Source organism: Dromiciops gliroides, chromosome 4 (genome assembly GCF_019393635.1).
Source record: "Dromiciops gliroides isolate mDroGli1 chromosome 4, mDroGli1.pri, whole genome shotgun sequence".
Taxonomy (NCBI): domain Eukaryota; kingdom Metazoa; phylum Chordata; class Mammalia; order Microbiotheria; family Microbiotheriidae; genus Dromiciops; species Dromiciops gliroides.
In genome coordinates, this window is record NC_057864.1 from 239135251 (window position 1) to 239154486 (window position 19236).

The following is a 19236-nucleotide window of genomic DNA, read 5'->3' on the forward strand; positions in this document are numbered from 1 at the left end:
CCTCAAATATTCTCTCCCCATCCTGCAGATATAAGGGTCTTTAAATCTTTACTCAGATATCCTCCTTTTGTCCAAGGAGACATCAAATCAGAGGCTGGGAACCTGGTTCAAACATTAAGCTCAGCTTTTTGAAAGGAAGACATCCCTGCCTGTGGCATGTAAATGCTGACCCCACCTCTATCCCTCCATGTCCATTGGTAAGGGATAGAGTCAGGTGTGAGAGAGAGAATAATTGAAAAGGAGTTCTTACCTCAGGGTTTTGTGGTGAGAGGAAAGAGGAATTTGGTTTGTGGTGGTTCTTAGGTTACATCAGTAGCACATATCTGTTTGAGTGTGTGTGTATAGGCTATAATATATACGATATATACACACATATCTCATATATAATATACATATATCTTATTGTGGCTATTTTAAAAAATACACCAGTGATTTCATTTGTGAAGGAAACTTACAGTGAAGAAACTTCCTCTACCAATGTAGACCAGCAATTGTTATGCAATTTAGAAGTTTAGAGCATAGCCTGGGACACTGAGAAGTAAAGTGATTGGACCAGGTTATGACCAACACTGTGTCAGGATTTAAGTCCAGACTTAAATTCATCTTCTTTTCTCCAAAGATATCTCCTTATCCACTGCTCTACCCTGCAGAGACACCATCTAAACTTACCAACTGGCCACTCTCCAATTAGCAAACCTAACATTAAATTTTTAAACAGATTGTATGCGATCACTTAGAAAAGAAAATGGTGAGCACTAGGAATCCACATGGGTTCTCTCAAGCAATTCATGTTGAAATAACTTAATTTCCATTTTTTTTGGCAAAGGGTTATTATACTGGTAGATCAGGAGATCCTATGTATCTTGATTTCAGCAAGGAACTTGACAGTCTCTAATGATGTCCTCCTAGATAAGATGAGTCCCCAGAGGACAGCTGCTCCCTCATGTTCTAGGACATTTGTTCAGCCTGGTTAAGCCTATGCACATCTCTTCAAGATAACATTTTATTTTATTTCTTATTTTTTTTTTGTGGGGCAATGAGTGTTAAGTGACTTGCCCAGGGTCACACAGCTAGCAAGTCAGCTTAGAACTCAGGTTCTCCTCACTCCAGGGCCAGTGCTTTATCCACTGCACCACCTAGCTGCCCCCAAGATAATATTTTAAAATGCATAAAATGAAATACAAAGGATTGTAAAGGAAATCAGTTAAATTGAAATGCCATTATCGGGGCAGCTAGGTGGCGCAGTGGATAAAGCACTGGCCCTGGATTCAGGAGTACCTGAGTTCAAATCCAGCCTCAGACACTTGACACTTACTAGTTGTGTGACCCTGGGCAAGTCACTTAACCCTCATTGACCCACTCAAAAAAAAAAAAGAATCCCTGTTATAGGATATCCAATGGATCATTACTTCTAACATTATAGCTCGTGAACCCTAACCAGTGTGCTTCCCACTAACAGTCAGCCTGTAGATACAATTAGGTTATTGTAAAGGCAATGCTACTCTAATCTCATATTTCCTTCTTTTTTATTTTAAATAAATATTGCCTTTCCAAAGTGTGAGATTTAAAATTGGATATACGAGCATTAAACTCCCCCTTTTACCTTTTCCCATATATATATATCCCAGACCACTAAGAAAAAGAAGCCTCTGAGCTTAAATCTACAAGGGGTTAATTTTTATTGCTTGGGAATTAATTAGACAACAAAAGGTGATACCAATTAGGGAAATAGGGAAGTAGAAATACAAATGAATAATCTTAGATCTAAGCTTAGTCTATTTTCCTTTATAAAACTCACCAAATCCCAAACTGCCCACCAGGCCAAGAACAAACTGCATGCACCGCCATGGCTAAGTTGAAAAGCCAGAGAGAGAGAGAGAGAGAACTTCCGTTCCTCCCTCAGTTTTAAGCTGGCGTGCCAGAAGTTCGTTGCGGTCTCCTCCCCAAAAGGGAGGTCCTTCAAAAGCCACTTCAGTAGCATGCACTCAACTCTCAAATGATTCAGCTAAAACTTCCATTTTTTACCACATTCCCCCCTTTGTTTCATTTGAAAAATGAATGAGTTTGCTCAATGAAACAGCCAAAAATAATATCCTGTGCTAACTAATAATATGTTAATATCAATATAGAAAAAGGGAGAGAGAGAAACAAAAAAGAAAGAAAAATGGAGAGAGTAAAGTTTTGTCCAGAGGGGCAGTCCCTCATGCAGAGAGTACATGTTACAGATGGTATATAATAACAGAAGGAGATAACAAAAACTAATAAAACAAAACTGTTCATATGAAGTCTCTGAGTTCTCTTGGCTTCTTGAAGTGGTAAGATGTCATCAGGAGGAAGCTGGATTCTGGTCTGGAAAACTGGGCTCTGGACTCTGGTCTGGAAAGCTGGATTCTCTTCTTTAACTGTTTGAATTGCTGGATTTTTACTAAACCTTAGCATAGCATTGTCAATGATCAAATTAATAAATTTCATTACAAAAGTCAAATGCCAGTCTCATCTCAACAAACCTCAATGCTACTCATGAGGTCAAATGTGCCTTCTTCCATTAGGACCTCCATTAGTTCACTTTGATTTCCTCATATTATTGCAAAAATATGTTTCCCTATTAAATTTCATCTATTGTTCTTAATTATTCCTTCTGGATGCACTTAGACAAACATTTAATTGCTTTTCCACCTGACTAATCCTTCAAATATTTGGGGTAGAATACTAAGGTTCAAATCCTTTCTCCACATTTCCTACTTGTGTGAATATGGGCAGATCACTTAACCTCTCTAAAATTCAAATCCTCCCTCCACCAAAAATGGGAGTGATAATAGCACTGCTTACTTCATGAGGTTATTAAAATAGCTAACATTTATATAGTACTTTAAGGTCTTCAGAACACTTTAAAAATATTTCATTTGTTCCTCATAATCACTCTGGGAGGTAGGTTATTATTATTCCCAATTTATAGATGAGGAAACTGAGGTAGGCAGAGGTTAAGTACCTTGTCCACAGTCATACTGCTAGCATATTTTTGGGGTAGTATTTTATTTTATTTTCCAATTACATGTAAAGATTGTTTTCAGCATTCATTTTTGTAAGATTTTGAGTTCCAATTTTTTTTCCCTCCCTCCCTTTCTTGCCCCCTCCCCAAGAACAGCAAGCAATCAGATATAGGTTATATACATGTACAATCACATTATACATATTTCCATATTAGTCATGTTGTAAAGAATCACAATAAAAGGAGGAAACGACAAGGAAGAAAAAATAACAATAACAAATAAAGTGAAAATAATATACTTTGATCTGTATTCAAACTCCATAGTTCCTTTTTTCTGAATGAAGAGAGCATTTTCCAGCATAAGTCTTTTGGAATTGCCCTGGGTCATTTCACTGCTGAGAAGAGCCAAGTGCTTTACAATTGATCATCACACAGTGTTGCTGTTACTATGTACAATGTTCTCCTGTTTCTGCTCACTTCACTAAGCATCAGTCCACTTAAGTCTTTCCAGGTTTTTCTGAAATCTGCCTGCTCATCATTTCTTATTGCCCAATAGTATTCAATCACATTCATGTACCACAACTTGTTCAGCCATTCCCCAGTTGATGGGCATCCCCACAATTTCCAATTTTCACCACCACAAAAAGAGCTACTATAAATATTGTTCTACATGTGGGTCCTTTTCCCATTTTATGATCTCCTTGAGATACAGTCCCAGCAGTGGTATTATTGGGTCAAAGGGTATGCACAGTTTTATAGCCCTTTGGGCATAGTTCCAAATTGGCCAGCATATGTTTAAGACCAATTTGAACTCAAGTCTTACCGAATCCAGGTCCATCCCTCTATCTACCTAGTGGTAGATAAACCTTTATAAACTTTAAAGTGCTATATAAATATGAGCCATCACCATCATTATTCCTTAAAAAACAAAAACAAAACCCAGCTCTCATCTTCACCCTTCCCAAGTCTTCTCCAAGTTAAATATTACTAGTGCCATCCATTGATGCTCATATGACATAATTTCAGTTCTGTTCGAGCAGTAACTATTTGTAGCCTCCTTTGCCCAAGATGTTAGCTGAGATGCATGCCTTCAGCAGAGAACAAAAATCATTACCATAACCCAAGGACCACTTGGGGGTATTATCAGAAAAAATCAATCTCCCTCTCTCCTTCTCCTGAAGGAGGATACAGAACTGAATTCCATCAAGAGGCAAGAAGTCCATGTGCACTGAGGAGTGGTCAAGGAGCCACAAAGAAGAAAAGAAGTTTCAGCCCACAATGTGTATCTTGTGGGAGAAGAGCCACAGCGGGGCTGCTGCCAGCAACCATACCTAGGCGGCTTCTACCATGATGACATATACCTTCAACCTCTGAGTGATAGTGAGCTACAATAATGAGAGAAGGTGGGAGAACTACACAATGGATGGGTGCTCAATAGCACCACTGCTATTGTTGTTCCAACTGCTACCCAGCAAGGGATTGGGGGAGTGGGATGAGGAGTTGCTTGAAAAGGATGTGGATGAACAATTCAGGGACACCCAGAGCCAAAGCAGAAAGACTATACTTGTTCTTATTTGTTGAAAATGACAATGGTGACACATTTCTCCTTCCCCATTTCTCCTCTTCCTCCCTAGAGAGGATGTACCTGTTCCAAAGCTTCTCTCTGCTTTTTTAATGTTTGTTTTGCATAAGTCTATCTGGTTTCTAAAAGCCTAAATCAAAACTAAACTGTAGTTTTTAGGGTTTTTTTGTTTGTGGTGGGGCAATGAGGGTTAAGTGACTTGCCCAGGGTCACACAGTTAGTGTCAAGTGTCTGAGGCCAGATTTGAACTCAGGTCCTCCTGAATCCAGGGCCAGTGCTTTATCCACTGTGCTATCTAGCTGCTGCACACTCCTTCCCTCCCCCCTCCCCCCGCCTCCCATAGTTTTTAGTTTACTAAACTGTAGCTCAATGTATTACTGGTCTCTGTGTATTTGATTTGCCCAAAGAGGGATGATCAGAGGTTATCTTCCTAAATCTCTGTGATTAGTAGCTGGGTACCTAAGATAAACCAAAGAGATTTTACTTATATATAATATTAAAGTTCCTATGAAGCAGGGAAAAGAGTAAATTAATTTTGACCATCTTAAACACAAATGTGTCATCAGTGTTCTGGAGAGAGGAAACTTGGTAAGGAAAAGCAAGAGAAATCCACCCAAGCAACTTTCTCTTCTCATTGTTCCATATTCTAGAGCAGGTTTAAAGAATCTTCCCCATAAAAACAGAATGAGGTCAGTGACTCCTGAGAAAGTCACTCCTCAAGGGAGGAATGGGGAGAGTCATTCTGCCCATGTGAGGGTGGGGATGAAAGAGAGGCACAGAGACAGTAACAGACAGACAGAGACAGAGATATGAAGACACACAGAGAGTTGGGGGGGGGGTGTGGAAACAGAGACAGAGACAAAGAGAACAGAGACAAAGACAAAGAGACAGATGGAGAAAACCAGAGACAGACAGAAACAAAAAGAAAGAGAAAGAAACACAGAGACAGAGAGAGAGATGATGAGAGACAGACAGATAGACAGAGACAGAGAAACAGATCCGGGCAGACAAGTGTTCCATTTCAGTCAAACAATTCCATACCACCACTACTGTTAACTATTCATTACATAACTGATTATTCATTTTTTTCCAAGAATAGGCTTGAAGTTTTTTTTTAATATTTTGCAGAATCTACTTTAATCTTTTTTAAAAATTGGCACAGTTTGTTCTTGATTCCTCCGTGATCATTGACAGTAGATTCACACTCACAGCTGCAGATTCTTGCTGTACCCTGAGATGTAATTTATATTCTGGCTAGGTGACCAGAACTATTCAGAGCAGCTAAATGCTTACTATATCTTCATTTATCTTGCCCTTTACTACTCTCTTTACCTTTCTTGTTCAAGCATAAATATCCTTTTTGACAGAGAAAAGAAGTGTAGAAACTGAGTGATTCTGCTCATATTTTTCTAATCTGTTACTTTTGCATCATCCAATCCACACTCTAGTAATGGTATTGGTGGGTCAAAGGGCATGCAGTTTTATAGCCCTTTGGGCATAGTTCCAAATTGTTCTCCAGAATCACTGGACTAGAACATAACTCCAACAATTTGTCATTTCTGTTAGGTATAAGGCGGTACTTCAGAGTTGTCTTAATTTGTTTTTCCAACAGATAACTGCTTTTTCTGAAAACTGCCTGTTCACATCCATTGACTATTTTTCAATTGGGGAATGAATGGCTCCTATTTTTATAAGTTTGACTCAGTTATGTCTGTATTTGAGAAATGGGGCCTTTATCAGAGAAACTTGCTGCAGAAGTTTTTGTACCTCTTAGCAAAATCATCCTGTCCTTCTTGTTTTTCTTGCCCGAACCATATCTAAGTCTTCCTCAAGACCCTTTTCTTCTAAAAGACTTTCCCTGACCCTTGGTCCAGAGTTAAATTCTTTCATTTCAAAACAAGGTGTTAAACAAGTCTAACAATAATAACTGCTCCTCTCAAAAAAAAAAGGGGGAGGAGCAGCTAGGTGGTGCAGGGGATAGAGCACCGGCCCTGGAGTCAGGAGTACCTGAGTTCAAATCTGGCCTCAGACACTTAACACTTACTAGCTGTGTGACCCTGGGCAAGTTACTTAACCCCAATTGCCTCACTAAAAAAAAAAAACCAAAAAAAAAAAACCTGCTGCTCTCACCCCATGCCCTTATAGGTATTCTCACATCAACTCCATGCTCACCTAAACCAGGTTCATATCCTGGGGGAACTTGACTTCAAAAAGAGGAGAATCAGGCTTTTCTTTAACTGTGTAGATCATTATACCTCTTCTCTGAGTAGAACTCTGGGGGAAATTTCTTAAATAAAGTTTAGGTATGACTCAGGTCTAAGACGACCCCAAAAAGGAAATTTAATAGGGTCCCTCCTAAAAAGGTTCTCAGTGACAGATTTATATGTACAAAAATATTTAAAGTAGCTTTTTTTTTTTGTGGTGGCAAAGAATTGGAAATTGAGAGGATCCCTATCAATTGGGGAATGGCTGAACAGGTTGTGGTATGTGATTTTAATGAAATACTATTGTGCTATAAGATGTGTTAATGGGAATGGACATAGCATAAGCTTGGCTCCACCACTACCCTTACCCCCAATCACAGGGACCAAGAAACCAATAAGAGATTGCTGCATTATCTCAAACCACAAGTCCCCAGAGAGTAATAAAGGATCGAGGCATCACTCCCAAGCACAAATCCTTCAGTGCTGAGTCAGAGTGTATATTTCTCTAGAAGTGGCCCATGGTACATCCATCACTATACATATTCCTTGAAATGGCTCCCACATCTCCTAATCCCAAGGATCATGGTGGATCACCAGGTAATATAAGGGAAGGGTTGCCCCTATTACATTTTAACTTATCTTTTTATGAATATGTCTTGTCTTCCCAACTATAGACTGAGAGCAAGGATAACAAAGATTGAGAACAAGATGATGACAATAAGGATAGCAAAATAGAGTGGGAGTTAATTAAAGAATGATTAGGAGAGAAAGGTGAGTTTTGGACCAGGTTTCAAAAGAAATTATGTAACTGTGTGACCCTGGTCTAGTCACTTAACCCTCATTGCCCTGCAAAAAAAAAAAGAAGAAGGAAAAGAAATGATGGAACTTGTAGAATATAGCAATGCTTTTTAAATTATTCATTGTGACCAAATAGGATTTATAGCAAACTGGTTCAACATTAGAAAGGAGATAAACATTTACTCCCCCACCATCCATCTCTCCTAACCCTATTTAAAATTGCTGCTGGCAAAGGCTTTCATACTTCTAGCTCTTCCTCAGAAATAAGAGAAGCTAATGGACTAGAGGTAGCCCAGAAACAGTTGTCAGTGAATTAATTGGATTTAGAAGACAAAAGGATGTTCTTCAACTGCTGTGTGTTGAAGCTATTGAGCTGCTTCGGTTTAGCTTCACCAGTGGATGACACTTTGTCTAGTCAGACTGTGGACCTGCCATCTCTCGCTGATAAAATGAAATCTGACTGTGAAGCCACCAATCTCAGTGAGGTCTCTAGTTTAGAACTTGAAATGGAAACAGAATGGAGCCTCTGCTGCCAATCATCATCCCTGTGATGTTCTGACAATTCAACTGTCACCCCTGACTTGAAAAAAATTTTAATAAAAAGAAAGGAGATAGGGGCAGCTAGATGGCGCAGTGGATAGAGCACCAGCCCTGGAGTCAGGAGTACCTGAGTTCAAATCCGGCCTCAGACACTTAACACTTACTAGCTGTGTGACCCTGGGCAAGTCACTTAACCCCAATTGCCTCACTAAAAAAAAAAAAAAGGAGATAAAAATTCAATATCATTTATGATAAAAGCACTATGTATGTGGATGTGAATACAGAGATATTTCTCCAGTATCATAAAAATGATCTACCTTCTGTAAGAAATGATGAGCAGGAGGAGTTCAGAGAAACCTGGAGGGTCTTGCATGGGCTGATGATAAGTGAGATGAGCAGAACCAGAAGAACATTGTACACAGTATCATCAACATTGAGTGTTGATCTACTGTGATGGACTATATTCTTCTCACCAATGCAATGGTACAGAAGAGTTCCAGGGAACTCATGATAGAAGAGGATCTCCAAATCCAGGGAAAAAAAAAGAACTGTGGAGTATAGATGCTGAATGAACCATACTATTTCTTTTGTTTTTGGTGCTGATGTTTTTCTATTTTGAGGTTTTTTGTCATTGCTCTGATTTTTCTCTTATAACATGACTAATGCAGAAATATGTTTAATGTTATTATGTGTGTATATACTTATATATATTTTATATATATATATATATATATATATATATATATATATATATAAAACACCTATATCAGATTACCTTCTGTCTAGGGGAGGGGGGAGGGAAGGGAGGGAGGGAGAAAAATCTGAAATTGGAAAGCTTGTATAAACAAAAGTTGAGAACTATCTTTACATGTAACAGGAAAAAAAATAAAATACTTTATTAATTTTTAAAAATGATCTTACCTTAAGCCAAGAGTTAATATACTATACAATAGAAAAACATTATAAAAATGTTATGTGGCACCCTCGGCTTCTGTTCTCTGAACCTTGCGGACGAGACCCCATCCAGAAACTCAACATGTCTATTCTCAAGATCCAAGCAAGAGAGATCTTCGACTCTCGTGGAAACCCCACTGTTGAGGTTGATCTCCACACTGCAAAAGGTCTCTTCCGAGCTGCTGTGCCCAGTGGTGCTTCTACTGGCATCCATGAAGCCCTGGAGCTCCGAGACAATGATAAGACCCGCTACATGGGGAAAGGTGTCTCAAAAGCGGTTGAGCACATCAATAAAACTATTGCCCCGACCCTGGTTAGCAAGAAACTGAATGTTGTGGAACAGGAGAAGATTGACAATTTGATGATTGAGATGGACGGCACCGAGAACAAATCTAAATTTGGTGCAAATGCCATCTTGGGAGTGTCTCTGGCTGTTTGTAAGGCCGGCGCTGCTGAGAAAGGTGTCTCCCTTTTCCGGCATATTGCTGACCTTGCTGGCAATGATGAAGTTGTCCTGCCAGTTCCAGCCTTCAACGTGATCAATGGGGGCTCCCATGCTGGTAACAAGCTGGCCATGCAGGAGTTCATGATCCTCCCGGTTGGTACAGCAAATTTCAAGGAGGCCATGCGCATTGGAGCTGAGGTCTACCACAACCTGAAGAGTGTGATTAAGCAGAAATATGGACAGGACGCCACCAATGTAGGGGATGAGGGTGGCTTTGCTCCTAACATCCTGGAGAATAAGGAAGCTCTGGAGCTGCTAAAGAATGCCATTGGTAAGGCCGGCTATACTGATAAGGTCGTAATTGGCATGGATGTGGCTGCCTCAGAATTCTTCCGATCTGGGAAATATGACTTGGACTTCAAGTCACCTGATGATGCCAGCAGATACATCTCCCCTTCTGAGCTTGGCGATCTCTATAAGAGCTTCATCAAGGACTATCCAGTGGTGTCTATTGAAGATCCCTTTGATCAGGATGATTGGGAAGCTTGGAAGAATTTCATTGCTACTGCTGGTATCCAGGTGGTGGGGGATGATCTCACTGTGACCAATCCCAAGCGCATTGAAAAGGCTGTGAGTGAGAAGGCCTGCAACTGCCTCCTACTCAAAGTGAACCAGATCGGCTCCGTGACTGAATCTCTCAAGGCGTGCAAGCTGGCCCAGTCCAATGGGTGGGGAGTAATGGTTTCTCATCGTTCTGGGGAGACTGAAGATACCTTCATTGCAGACCTGGTGGTGGGTCTCTGCACCGGGCAGATCAAGACTGGTGCCCCCTGCCGATCTGAGCGTCTGGCCAAGTATAACCAGCTTCTCAGAATTGAGGAAGAGCTGGGCAGCAAGGCTAAATTTGCTGGAAGGAACTTCAGAAACCCCCGGGCCAAGTAAACTGGCCAGAAAGCCTCAGAGCCAGCAGGCACGAGTCTCCTCCATAGAAGTCTGCTCCTGTCCTAAGAATGGGCAGCTCCGAGTACTAGACCAGTTTTGTTTGAGAGCAGGGGCCTTTGCTGTTTAACTCTCCCTCTCCCTCCACTTTTCTGTGATGTTCTCACTGCTTCATTAGAACTGTCTTATCAGAGACTGTACCTGATCATCTGGCGCTCTGTTGGAGATAGCCTGTCATCTTGTGACTGGCTCCAGTGACTGTCTCATCCCCACCCCCTGTGTTAATGTGTGGAGCCTTATACTTGTGATGCAGCCCTGATGAGCCCACAGGCCTGATACTTAGTGGCTTCTTTGTGCAGAATAAAAGTATTCAGTAACTCACTGGAAAAAAAAAATGTTATGTGGCACAAAACAATGCCCATTTTCACCACTTCTGTTTAACTTTGTATTGAAAATTCTTGAAATAGCACTAAAATGGAGGGGAAAGGATATTAGAGGGATTGGCATTAGATATAAGTAAGTCAAAATATTGCTATTTGTAAATAACATGTTACTGTATCTAAAAAATTCAACTGGGGGGCAGCTAAATGGTGCAGTGGATAAAGCACTGGCCCTCCATTCAGAAGGATCTGAGTTCAAATCCAGCCTCAGATACTTGATACTTACTAGCTGTGTGGCCCTGGGCGAGTCACTTAACCCTCATTGCCCTGCCCCCCCCCAAAAAAAAGAAAAGAAAAAAGAAAATTCAACTGTTTCATCCAAAAAATTAATATTGATGATTAAACAATTTAGTAAAATTGCAAAATCCAAGACAAACACAAAAAATCATTTGCATTATTTGCTAGCAAAAAATAAAAATCAATAGAATCACAATAGAAAGAAATCTCATTTATAATCTTAACAAAATACCAAGTATTTTGGAATTAACCTACCTAGAAATATGCATGAGCTGTAAAAACATATTGACTCATAGCTGTGTGACCCTGGGCAAGTCACTTAACCCCCACTGCCCCACAAAAAAACCCCAACATATTGACTAAAATAAATAAAATCAAAAGGAATTTGAAAAATTGAAGGGACATTTAGTGCTTATGGATGGGTCATATTAATATAGTAAAAATAATACTCTCCAAAATTAATCTACATATTTGGTAAAATATCAACAGGTGTCCTCAGAGGTTCTCTATTCTTCTTTCTTTGCCTTTGAGGGACATCATCCAGGGGACAGAGAACAGACATGAAGTAGTAAGACTGGAGCTCCCTGCTGGTCATGTGAGTGAACAACAGCAGTGCTTGTGGTTCGTTCCTCTGTGGTGATTGGCATTGGAGCCAATAGAAGCACACAGAGGCAAGGTAAGAATACAACAAATTTCGGACTGGAAGACACTATTTAGTTTGTTTTTATGTGAATTACCAGACACAGGGGGCAGCCCTGGATTCAGGAGGATCTGAGTTCAAATCTGGCCTTAGACACTTGACACTTACTAACTGTGTGACCCTGGACAAGTCATCTAACCCTCATTGCCCTTGCCACCCCCAAAAAACAACAAAACAAAACAAAAAATGAATTACCAGACACAGATGATCTTTCAAAAATTCCTTATATAGTGCTATAGCTGATAATACCAGAAATTGATCCCTACACTCTTTTGAAGAAAAAAAGAGTTGATTTAAAAAGTAGAACCTTAATAGGAGGAGAAGACTTGGCAATGGAAAAACTGATATGCTTGCTTAAATTGGGAAAACATGCTTCACCCACAGATAATGTTGGGTATAGATTTTCTACTTCCCAGGGAAATAATTGACTCAAGCTAGGAATCTTTTCAGAAGTAGATTCTGGGAGAGAAACAGTAGATGTCTAGATAACCATGATCAGCCATATGAATGAATTACTACAATCCTGGCAAGTACCTAAGCTGGAAAAAATGAGTTATTTGGTAGAAAAAAATCAATGGGTATTACCACAAATCCCAACAATCTCTCTCCATCACCTATCATTGTACAAAGAAGAAGGGGGGGGTGGAACCAAATGTGTGTAGGCCACTGGACCTTTAATTAAGAGAACTAAAATGGACCTGTTCACTATGCCAAGAGTTTAAGTTGCCTTAGACTGTCTGCCAGGAGTTCTGAGTGTTATATTTATCTAGAGCAAAATCCCAGATTACTACAAAAGAAGAAGACAAAGTGGACACAGCTTTTATCTGCTCCACTGCAATTTCTGCTCAGGCCGTAGTGGTAAAGTTGATTTGATTACTGAACCCAGAAAAGGAGGTGGAAGCCTGAAAGGAAGATGGCTTGGAATAATAGTAGGTCTAGATCTGAGACCTGATAAATATGGTGAACTCTTATCAATCAGCAAAGTATAGCCATAGGAAGGAACTGGGGGGTTGAGTCAGATGTGGGTGGAGTAGCAGTAGCAGCAATTGTAGGGTGGAATACTCCCTTTGTTTGGGCAAGAATCAAGCCTGCCTATTGACTTGTGCTTTGGATGGAAACAAGAAAATGGAAAGGACGTAAAGACTCACAAGCTCTTGGCTCAGACACATTAGCTCTATAACCCTGGGCAAATCCCTAAACCTGTTTGCCTCAGTTTCCTCAATTATAAAATGCAGATAATAATAGCACTTACCTTCTAGGATTCTTGTGAGAATCAAATGAACTATAACCTCATTTGGAGTTGTCTTGGCAATGATACCAGAGTGGTTTGTCATTTCCTTCTCCAGCTCATTTTATAGATGAGGAAACTGTGGCAAACGAGGTGAAGTAACTTGCCCAGGGTCACACAGCCACTAAGTGTCTGAGGCCAGATTTGAATTTAGAAATATAAATCTTCCTGACTCTAGGCCTGGTACTCTATCCACTTCACCTACCTGCCCTCTTATCTTATTAGGTCCTCAAAACAACCCTTTGACATAGGTGCTATTATTATCCCCACTTTACATATAAGAAAACTGGGGCAGCTAGGTGGCACAGTGGATAGAGCACCGGCCCTGGAGTCAGGAGTACCTGAGTTCAAATCCGGCCTCAGACACTTAACACTTACTAGTTGTGTGACCCTGGCCAAGTCACTTAACCCCAATTGCCTCACTTAAAAAAAAAAAGAATATAAGAGACATGTGGGCCTTATGGAAGATCAATGAGGCTTCTTCATATGTGAGAGAGTCAGGTTGGTTGTTGTACTTCATCATTGAAGAGGACCAAAATGACATCACAATGTTGAGGTCAAGGTACAGTGTGTCCAACTGTGCTTGATCAGATCAATATGAGCTCAGAAGACTCTGCCACAGTTTGGGCACAAATAGTTCATATGAACACTTGGATTGGAGATGTCTCTAAATTTGCACATCTCACATTTCTTTTGAGCTACTGCAATTCTGCTTTGCTCATAGAGCACAGTGCCTTCCTCTTTGATGCTGGCATGCCATGCTAGGTAGTCCTATGCCAGTATCTCCCATGCCTCACAATCAATTCCAAAGTTCTTCATAAAGACCTTGAGAGTTTTCTTGTACCACTTCTTCTGACCCCTATGTGAGCACTGGCCTGGTGTGAGTTCTCTGTAAAATAGTCTTTTGGCATTGAAACATGGCCAGCCCTTCAGAGTTGCACTCTCTGCAGTAGAATTTGAATGGTTGGCAATTTATCTTGAGAAAGGACTTCAGTATTCAGCACCTTATCTTGCCAGGTGATCTTCAGAATCTTCCTAAGACAATTCCAATGCAAGTGATTCAGTTTCCTGGCATGGTGCTGGTATAATGTCCAGGTTTCACAGGCATACAACAATTAGGTCAGCACAAGGACTCTGTAGATCTTCAGTATGGTAGGCAATCTAATACCTCTTTCCTTCAGAGCCTCCCAAACACACAGTTAGCTCTGGCGATAAATGTGTCAGCCTCATCATCTCTGTGTACATCCCTGGAAAGCATACTGCTAAGGTAAGTGAACTTATCCATTCAAAAAGCTAAACACAGAGAGAATACTACCAGTTAGACCTAGAGAATTCCTGAGCCAAGCAAAGGATTCCTGGTTCCAGACAGGCATTGTGGGAGCTAGAACTGCAGAACAACAAAGCAATAATAAAGAACAAATCCAATTCCTGTCCAACACTGATACTTTGTCATGCAGACTAAGGGTGGTAATACTGTAGCAATCCCAAATTGTTTGACTACTTTGAAGGGGGTGTTCTACAAGTTTGGAGCAACTATATAATCCTTGGGGAGGAGGAAACTTATTAGAGAAGAAATATATCTGAGTGTCTATGGGTTCAAGTACCAGTTCTTTATGTATTCTTTATCATGTGTGTAGCCAACAGGGATCATCGTGGAGAACAGAGTGGCTGAGGAGGACTCCTGCCTCCTTTCTGGAAAAGGGACACAATAATTCTCTGAGACCATGTCTGTCTCCTTCCATAGGGTTTGGCTTTGGACTTGACCTTCCTTTTGGTCCCAGCCTCTACTCTCTCCTCCTTTCCCCTCTCTCACATTGTAGTTGGGAGAGTCTTTCCTCAGGTGCCATAATTTAAAATGACCCAGTTGGCTACAGACAAAAGGTTCAGTTTTAGCTCAAAGACAATGGCCCAAGTCCACATGAGTTATTTTCTCTACTAGTTGAGAGCTTTAAAAATAGCCATTATTAATAAAACCTATAAAATCTCAGAGCTCCCAGGGCAGACTAATTTCTTATGGCCAGGACAGAGTTAATCCCTGACCTATTTGCATTCTTGAATACTCAAACCAGCCACTAATGAAACACACACACACACACACACACACACACACACCCCTGTATACACTCCAAAAACAAGTGAGATTGATCTATCTTTAAAGAAATCTGGCTTTAACATACTATTGAAAATGGCGGGGGGGGGGGGGGGGGGGAAGACAACTAAAATAAACAGAGAATTTGGGATTGAAGCATTCACCATTCAGGCAGAAAGGGGGGAAATCTTTCTACTGTTCTTAAAAGGTCAATCATCCCCAGAGTAAACAGCCTGCCTTCTTGATTCCATTAAGCAGAGCCTGAGCTGCAGAAACCATCTTCTATGCTTAGGCCACAATCCCAGTTGCCATAGCAACACCATTGTTTTGCTCACTATAGCAGCTCAGCTCCCTGTTCAGTGTCCTCTCTCCATTCTTTTCCAGAGTAACTCAGAATTTCCAAGGCCACCAGAATGCTGCCTGCTGGCCTCAAACCACGTGATAATCTAATTTCTTCTTGGGCCCCGGGAAAGACAAATCCCCATTCCTTTCAATGACTTAAGCCCATCCATAAAGTGCACTGTCTGAGACCTGTCTGAATAGAGTTTTCTATGCCTTGAAAAGAGACAGAGTACACCTATATGAGAGCTTGACATAAACTTAATCTAATGTCCCCAGGGGACACTCTGGATTGCTGGGGAGAAAAACCCCTCAGATTTTAGATCTTTTACTAAATGAGATTCTGGATAGAGGTGAGGCCATGCTATTATTGATAAATTGCCAAGATTTAGCCAAGAACTTGGTTCATCTGTCCTTAATTATATAAATTACACTTTAAAAAAGCTTATCTTGATCCTGACCTTCTTACCTTTTAAATTGTCCTACTTCTTTCATCCCCTTTATTTTTTTATTTTTTGTGGGGCATTGAGAGTTAAGTGACTTGCCCAGGGTCACACAGCTAGTGTCAAGTGTCTGAGGCCTGATTTGAACTTAGGTCCTCCTGACTCCAGAGCCAGTGTTCTATCCACTGTACCACCTAACTGCCCCCCTCCCTTTTCTTTTCTTTTCTTTCTTTTTTTTTTTTAGTGAGGCAATTGGGGTTAAGTGACTTGCCCAGGGTCACACAGCTAGTAAGTGTTAAGTGTCTGAGGCTGGATTTGAACTCAGGTACTCCTGACTCCAGGGCTGGTGCTCTATCCACTGCACCACCTAGCTGCCCCACCTTTTATTTTCAAATTTCTAAAAAGAGAATTATTTGTTGTCTCTTTTTCCTCACCATACTGAAATCCAATTTCTAGACTCACCACACTATTGAAACTTATTCCTCCAAATTCATCGGTGATTTCCTATTTGTCAGATTAAATGGCCTTTTCTTAGGTCTTCTTTCTCCTTGTTCTTGATGTGACATTAGACACAGTTGACCATCTTTCCTTCTTAGTTCTCTGTCTTCTCTTGATTCACCCTTCTTAACTTTCTGGGCTCCTCTCCTGACTTTCACAACACCTTGAGATTAAATTTGAACCTTGAGTTTAAATCCTGTCTCAGACACATTAGTTTTGTGACTTTGTGGGGAAGTCACTTAAATTCTCAATCTGTTTATTCTTGTTCATTCATTTCAGTCTTCTCCAATGCTTCATGACCCTATTAGGGATTTTCTTGGCAAAGATACAAGTGTGGTTTGCATTTCCTTCTCCAGATCATTTTACAGATGAGGAAACTGAGGCAAATAGGGTTATGTGACTTGCCCAGGGTCACACAACTAAAATGAGTCTGAGGCTGGATTTGAATTCAGGCCTTCCTCACTCTGGGCCCAATGCTCTATTCAATGCACCCCTTAGCCTCAGTTACCTCCTCTATAAAATGGGGCTTATAACAGCACCTACCTCTTAGGGTTCTTGTGAGAATCAAATAATATGTAAAGTGTTTTCTGAATCATAAAATGCCATAGACATGTTAGCTGTAATTATTGTTGAGATGAATTGTGCACACTGTACTTTCCTTTCTTCTTTCCAGTGTTGGTCTGATAGACCTTAGCTTCTGGCAGACCAGTCTGCATTTTCCTTCTAAGGATATTCAACATTTTAAGCCCATCTTGTCCACAGTTGTAACAAAAGATAACTCAGACCCTTTGCTGCACTCCACCTGTTGCTGACTGTGATGTAAACCATGTTGACCAATGGGCCTAGGTCCCTCTGTTCCTCTTGGAGGGTTCAATCTGATCTCTGGTGTGACTTCCACCTTCTGGGCCAAAATTTCTTCAGAATGATTTAGTTTAACTTTTTTGTTCTCCATAACTTGACAATGTCCCTTTCTACTGATCTTTCAGCCTATTATCTTCACCTTTGTTAGTCATTGGGATAGTGTCATTGCTGCTCCCAAATAAACCTTACTGCATCCATCTGCACCATCTGATTGTTTGATCAATGCCCTCTGAGGCAACTTTTCCAATCATAATATGGTGTCAGAGTCCTTTTCCCACTTTGTTTGAGGGTATTAAGGAACTTAGCGTAGCTTTCCAGCATATTTTCAGAACCCCCAAACTGACTGCCTGGTGTCTTTAAACACTGGAGTATATGGGAGAAAATTCTGTAATTTGCATTTTAGGCACAAGCCAGATAGAAACAATTTTAATCCATTTAAACATTTTCTAAACATTTCCTGCTTTGGCAGAGAAAGGTTCAAAAATGAGGAGAGTTCCCTCATGTCTTTAAAAATAGAATGTGGGGGCAGCTAGGTGGCGCAGTGGACAAAGCACCAGCCTTGGATTCAGGAGGACCTGGGTTCAAATCCGACCTCAGACACTTGACACTTACTAGCTGTGTGACCTCGGGCAAGTCACTTAACCCTCATTGCCCTGCCCCAAAATAAATAAATAAATAAAAATAGAATGTAAGGGGCAGCTAGGTGGCGCAATGGATAAAGTACCAGCCCTGGATTCAGGAGGACCTGAGTTCAAATCCAGCCTCAGACACTTGACACTTACTAGCCGTGTGACTCTGGGCAAGTCACATAACACTCATTGCCCCACCCCAAAAAAAATTTTTTTAATAGAATTTTAGCTATAATTTATCATATTCTCAAAAAATACACAAAATTCCACAAAAAAGGGTTCAGAGTTTAGGTAACAACAGTTTGCTTTATCAAACAGAACACTAGACACTCGACTTTTGGCACAACCTAGAGCAGTGGGCCTCATATTCTTGTCTTGGGACCCCTTTACATTCTAAAAAATTATTAAGGACTCCTACCAAAGATCTTTTGTTAGTAATAATAGCTTTCAGTGTGAAAGAAGGACATGATCCTTAATAATTAGAGAGATCTAAATGTGGAGATGCTGCTCATGTATATACTGAGATCCTATGAGTTAGTGTTCCTGGGCCTTACTGCCTATTCTGTGGCCTAGGATACCTTATACCTCATAGGAACTGGGTTCTGATCAATCACACCTCCATCTCCCAGACATTATAAAGTTGGCTGTTAAACAGGGATGGAAAAATACAGGAAGTTAAGCCAAAGCACAGAGTGGAACACTACAAAATACAAAGCCAAGTATGGGTCTCAGCATGAGATACAGATTAACTATACTTGGCAGCTGAGTCACAAAATGGCCCAACCCTTTTAATCCTTAGTAGGTTTCCCCACCCAAACCAACCTATAACTAAGTGAGAGGATGATTTCTGATTCCTCTCTCCTAATGGAAGAAGATACTGATTCTGGTGGCCTAAACTGTCCTGAGCTTAGCTTGTAAAGTTGGCCCAGACACCTTCCAATACCAAAAAATCTAACTTCAAATTGCTTCCGTCTTTGAAAGACTCCTTCAGCTTCCATGGTCTTAGCCAAACTCAAGAAGACTAAGAACTATTGAACTTCTACAATTTTGTTGCTTATTTTAAAATGCACTTGATTATTTCATGGAACCATAAAACATTAGAGTTGGAAGAGGCCTTAGATATCAGCTAAACCTACCTCTCATTTAGCTGGTGAGGGGATGAAAGGATAAGTCTGGTGCCCCTAGTCAACAAGTTTGCCAACCCAACTTTTTTTGTGAACCTGGACAAGTCATTTTACCTGAGCCTTAATTTCCTCATATA

General features: G+C 40.5%; 2 protein-coding genes across 2 annotated transcripts in view; one reads left to right on the forward strand and one right to left on the reverse strand.

Moving 5' to 3' along the window:
• The window catches only part of DDR1 (discoidin domain receptor tyrosine kinase 1), a 35307-nt gene extending 33448 nt beyond the window's left edge, over positions 1 to 1859 (reverse strand). Inside the window, exon 1 of the mRNA XM_044000974.1 lies at positions 1799 to 1859. The gene's annotated coding sequence lies outside the window, so the exon portion shown is untranslated. The remainder of the gene's footprint in view (positions 1 to 1798) is intronic.
• Positions 1860 to 9134: 7275 nt separating this feature from the next.
• On the forward strand, positions 9135 to 10491 carry LOC122753550 (alpha-enolase-like). Its single transcript, XM_044000980.1, has one exon. It carries the CDS (start codon positions 9150 to 9152, stop codon positions 10452 to 10454), a length of 1305 nt encoding a protein of 434 aa, XP_043856915.1. The 5' UTR covers positions 9135 to 9149; the 3' UTR covers positions 10455 to 10491.
• The last annotated feature ends 8745 nt before the right edge of the window (positions 10492 to 19236 follow it).

What these genes read in the sequence shown, in the direction of transcription:
- LOC122753550 (XM_044000980.1), top strand. Translation starts at nt 9,150, where the DNA reads ATGTCTATTCTCAAGATCCAAGCAAGAGAGATCTTCGACTCTCGTGGA.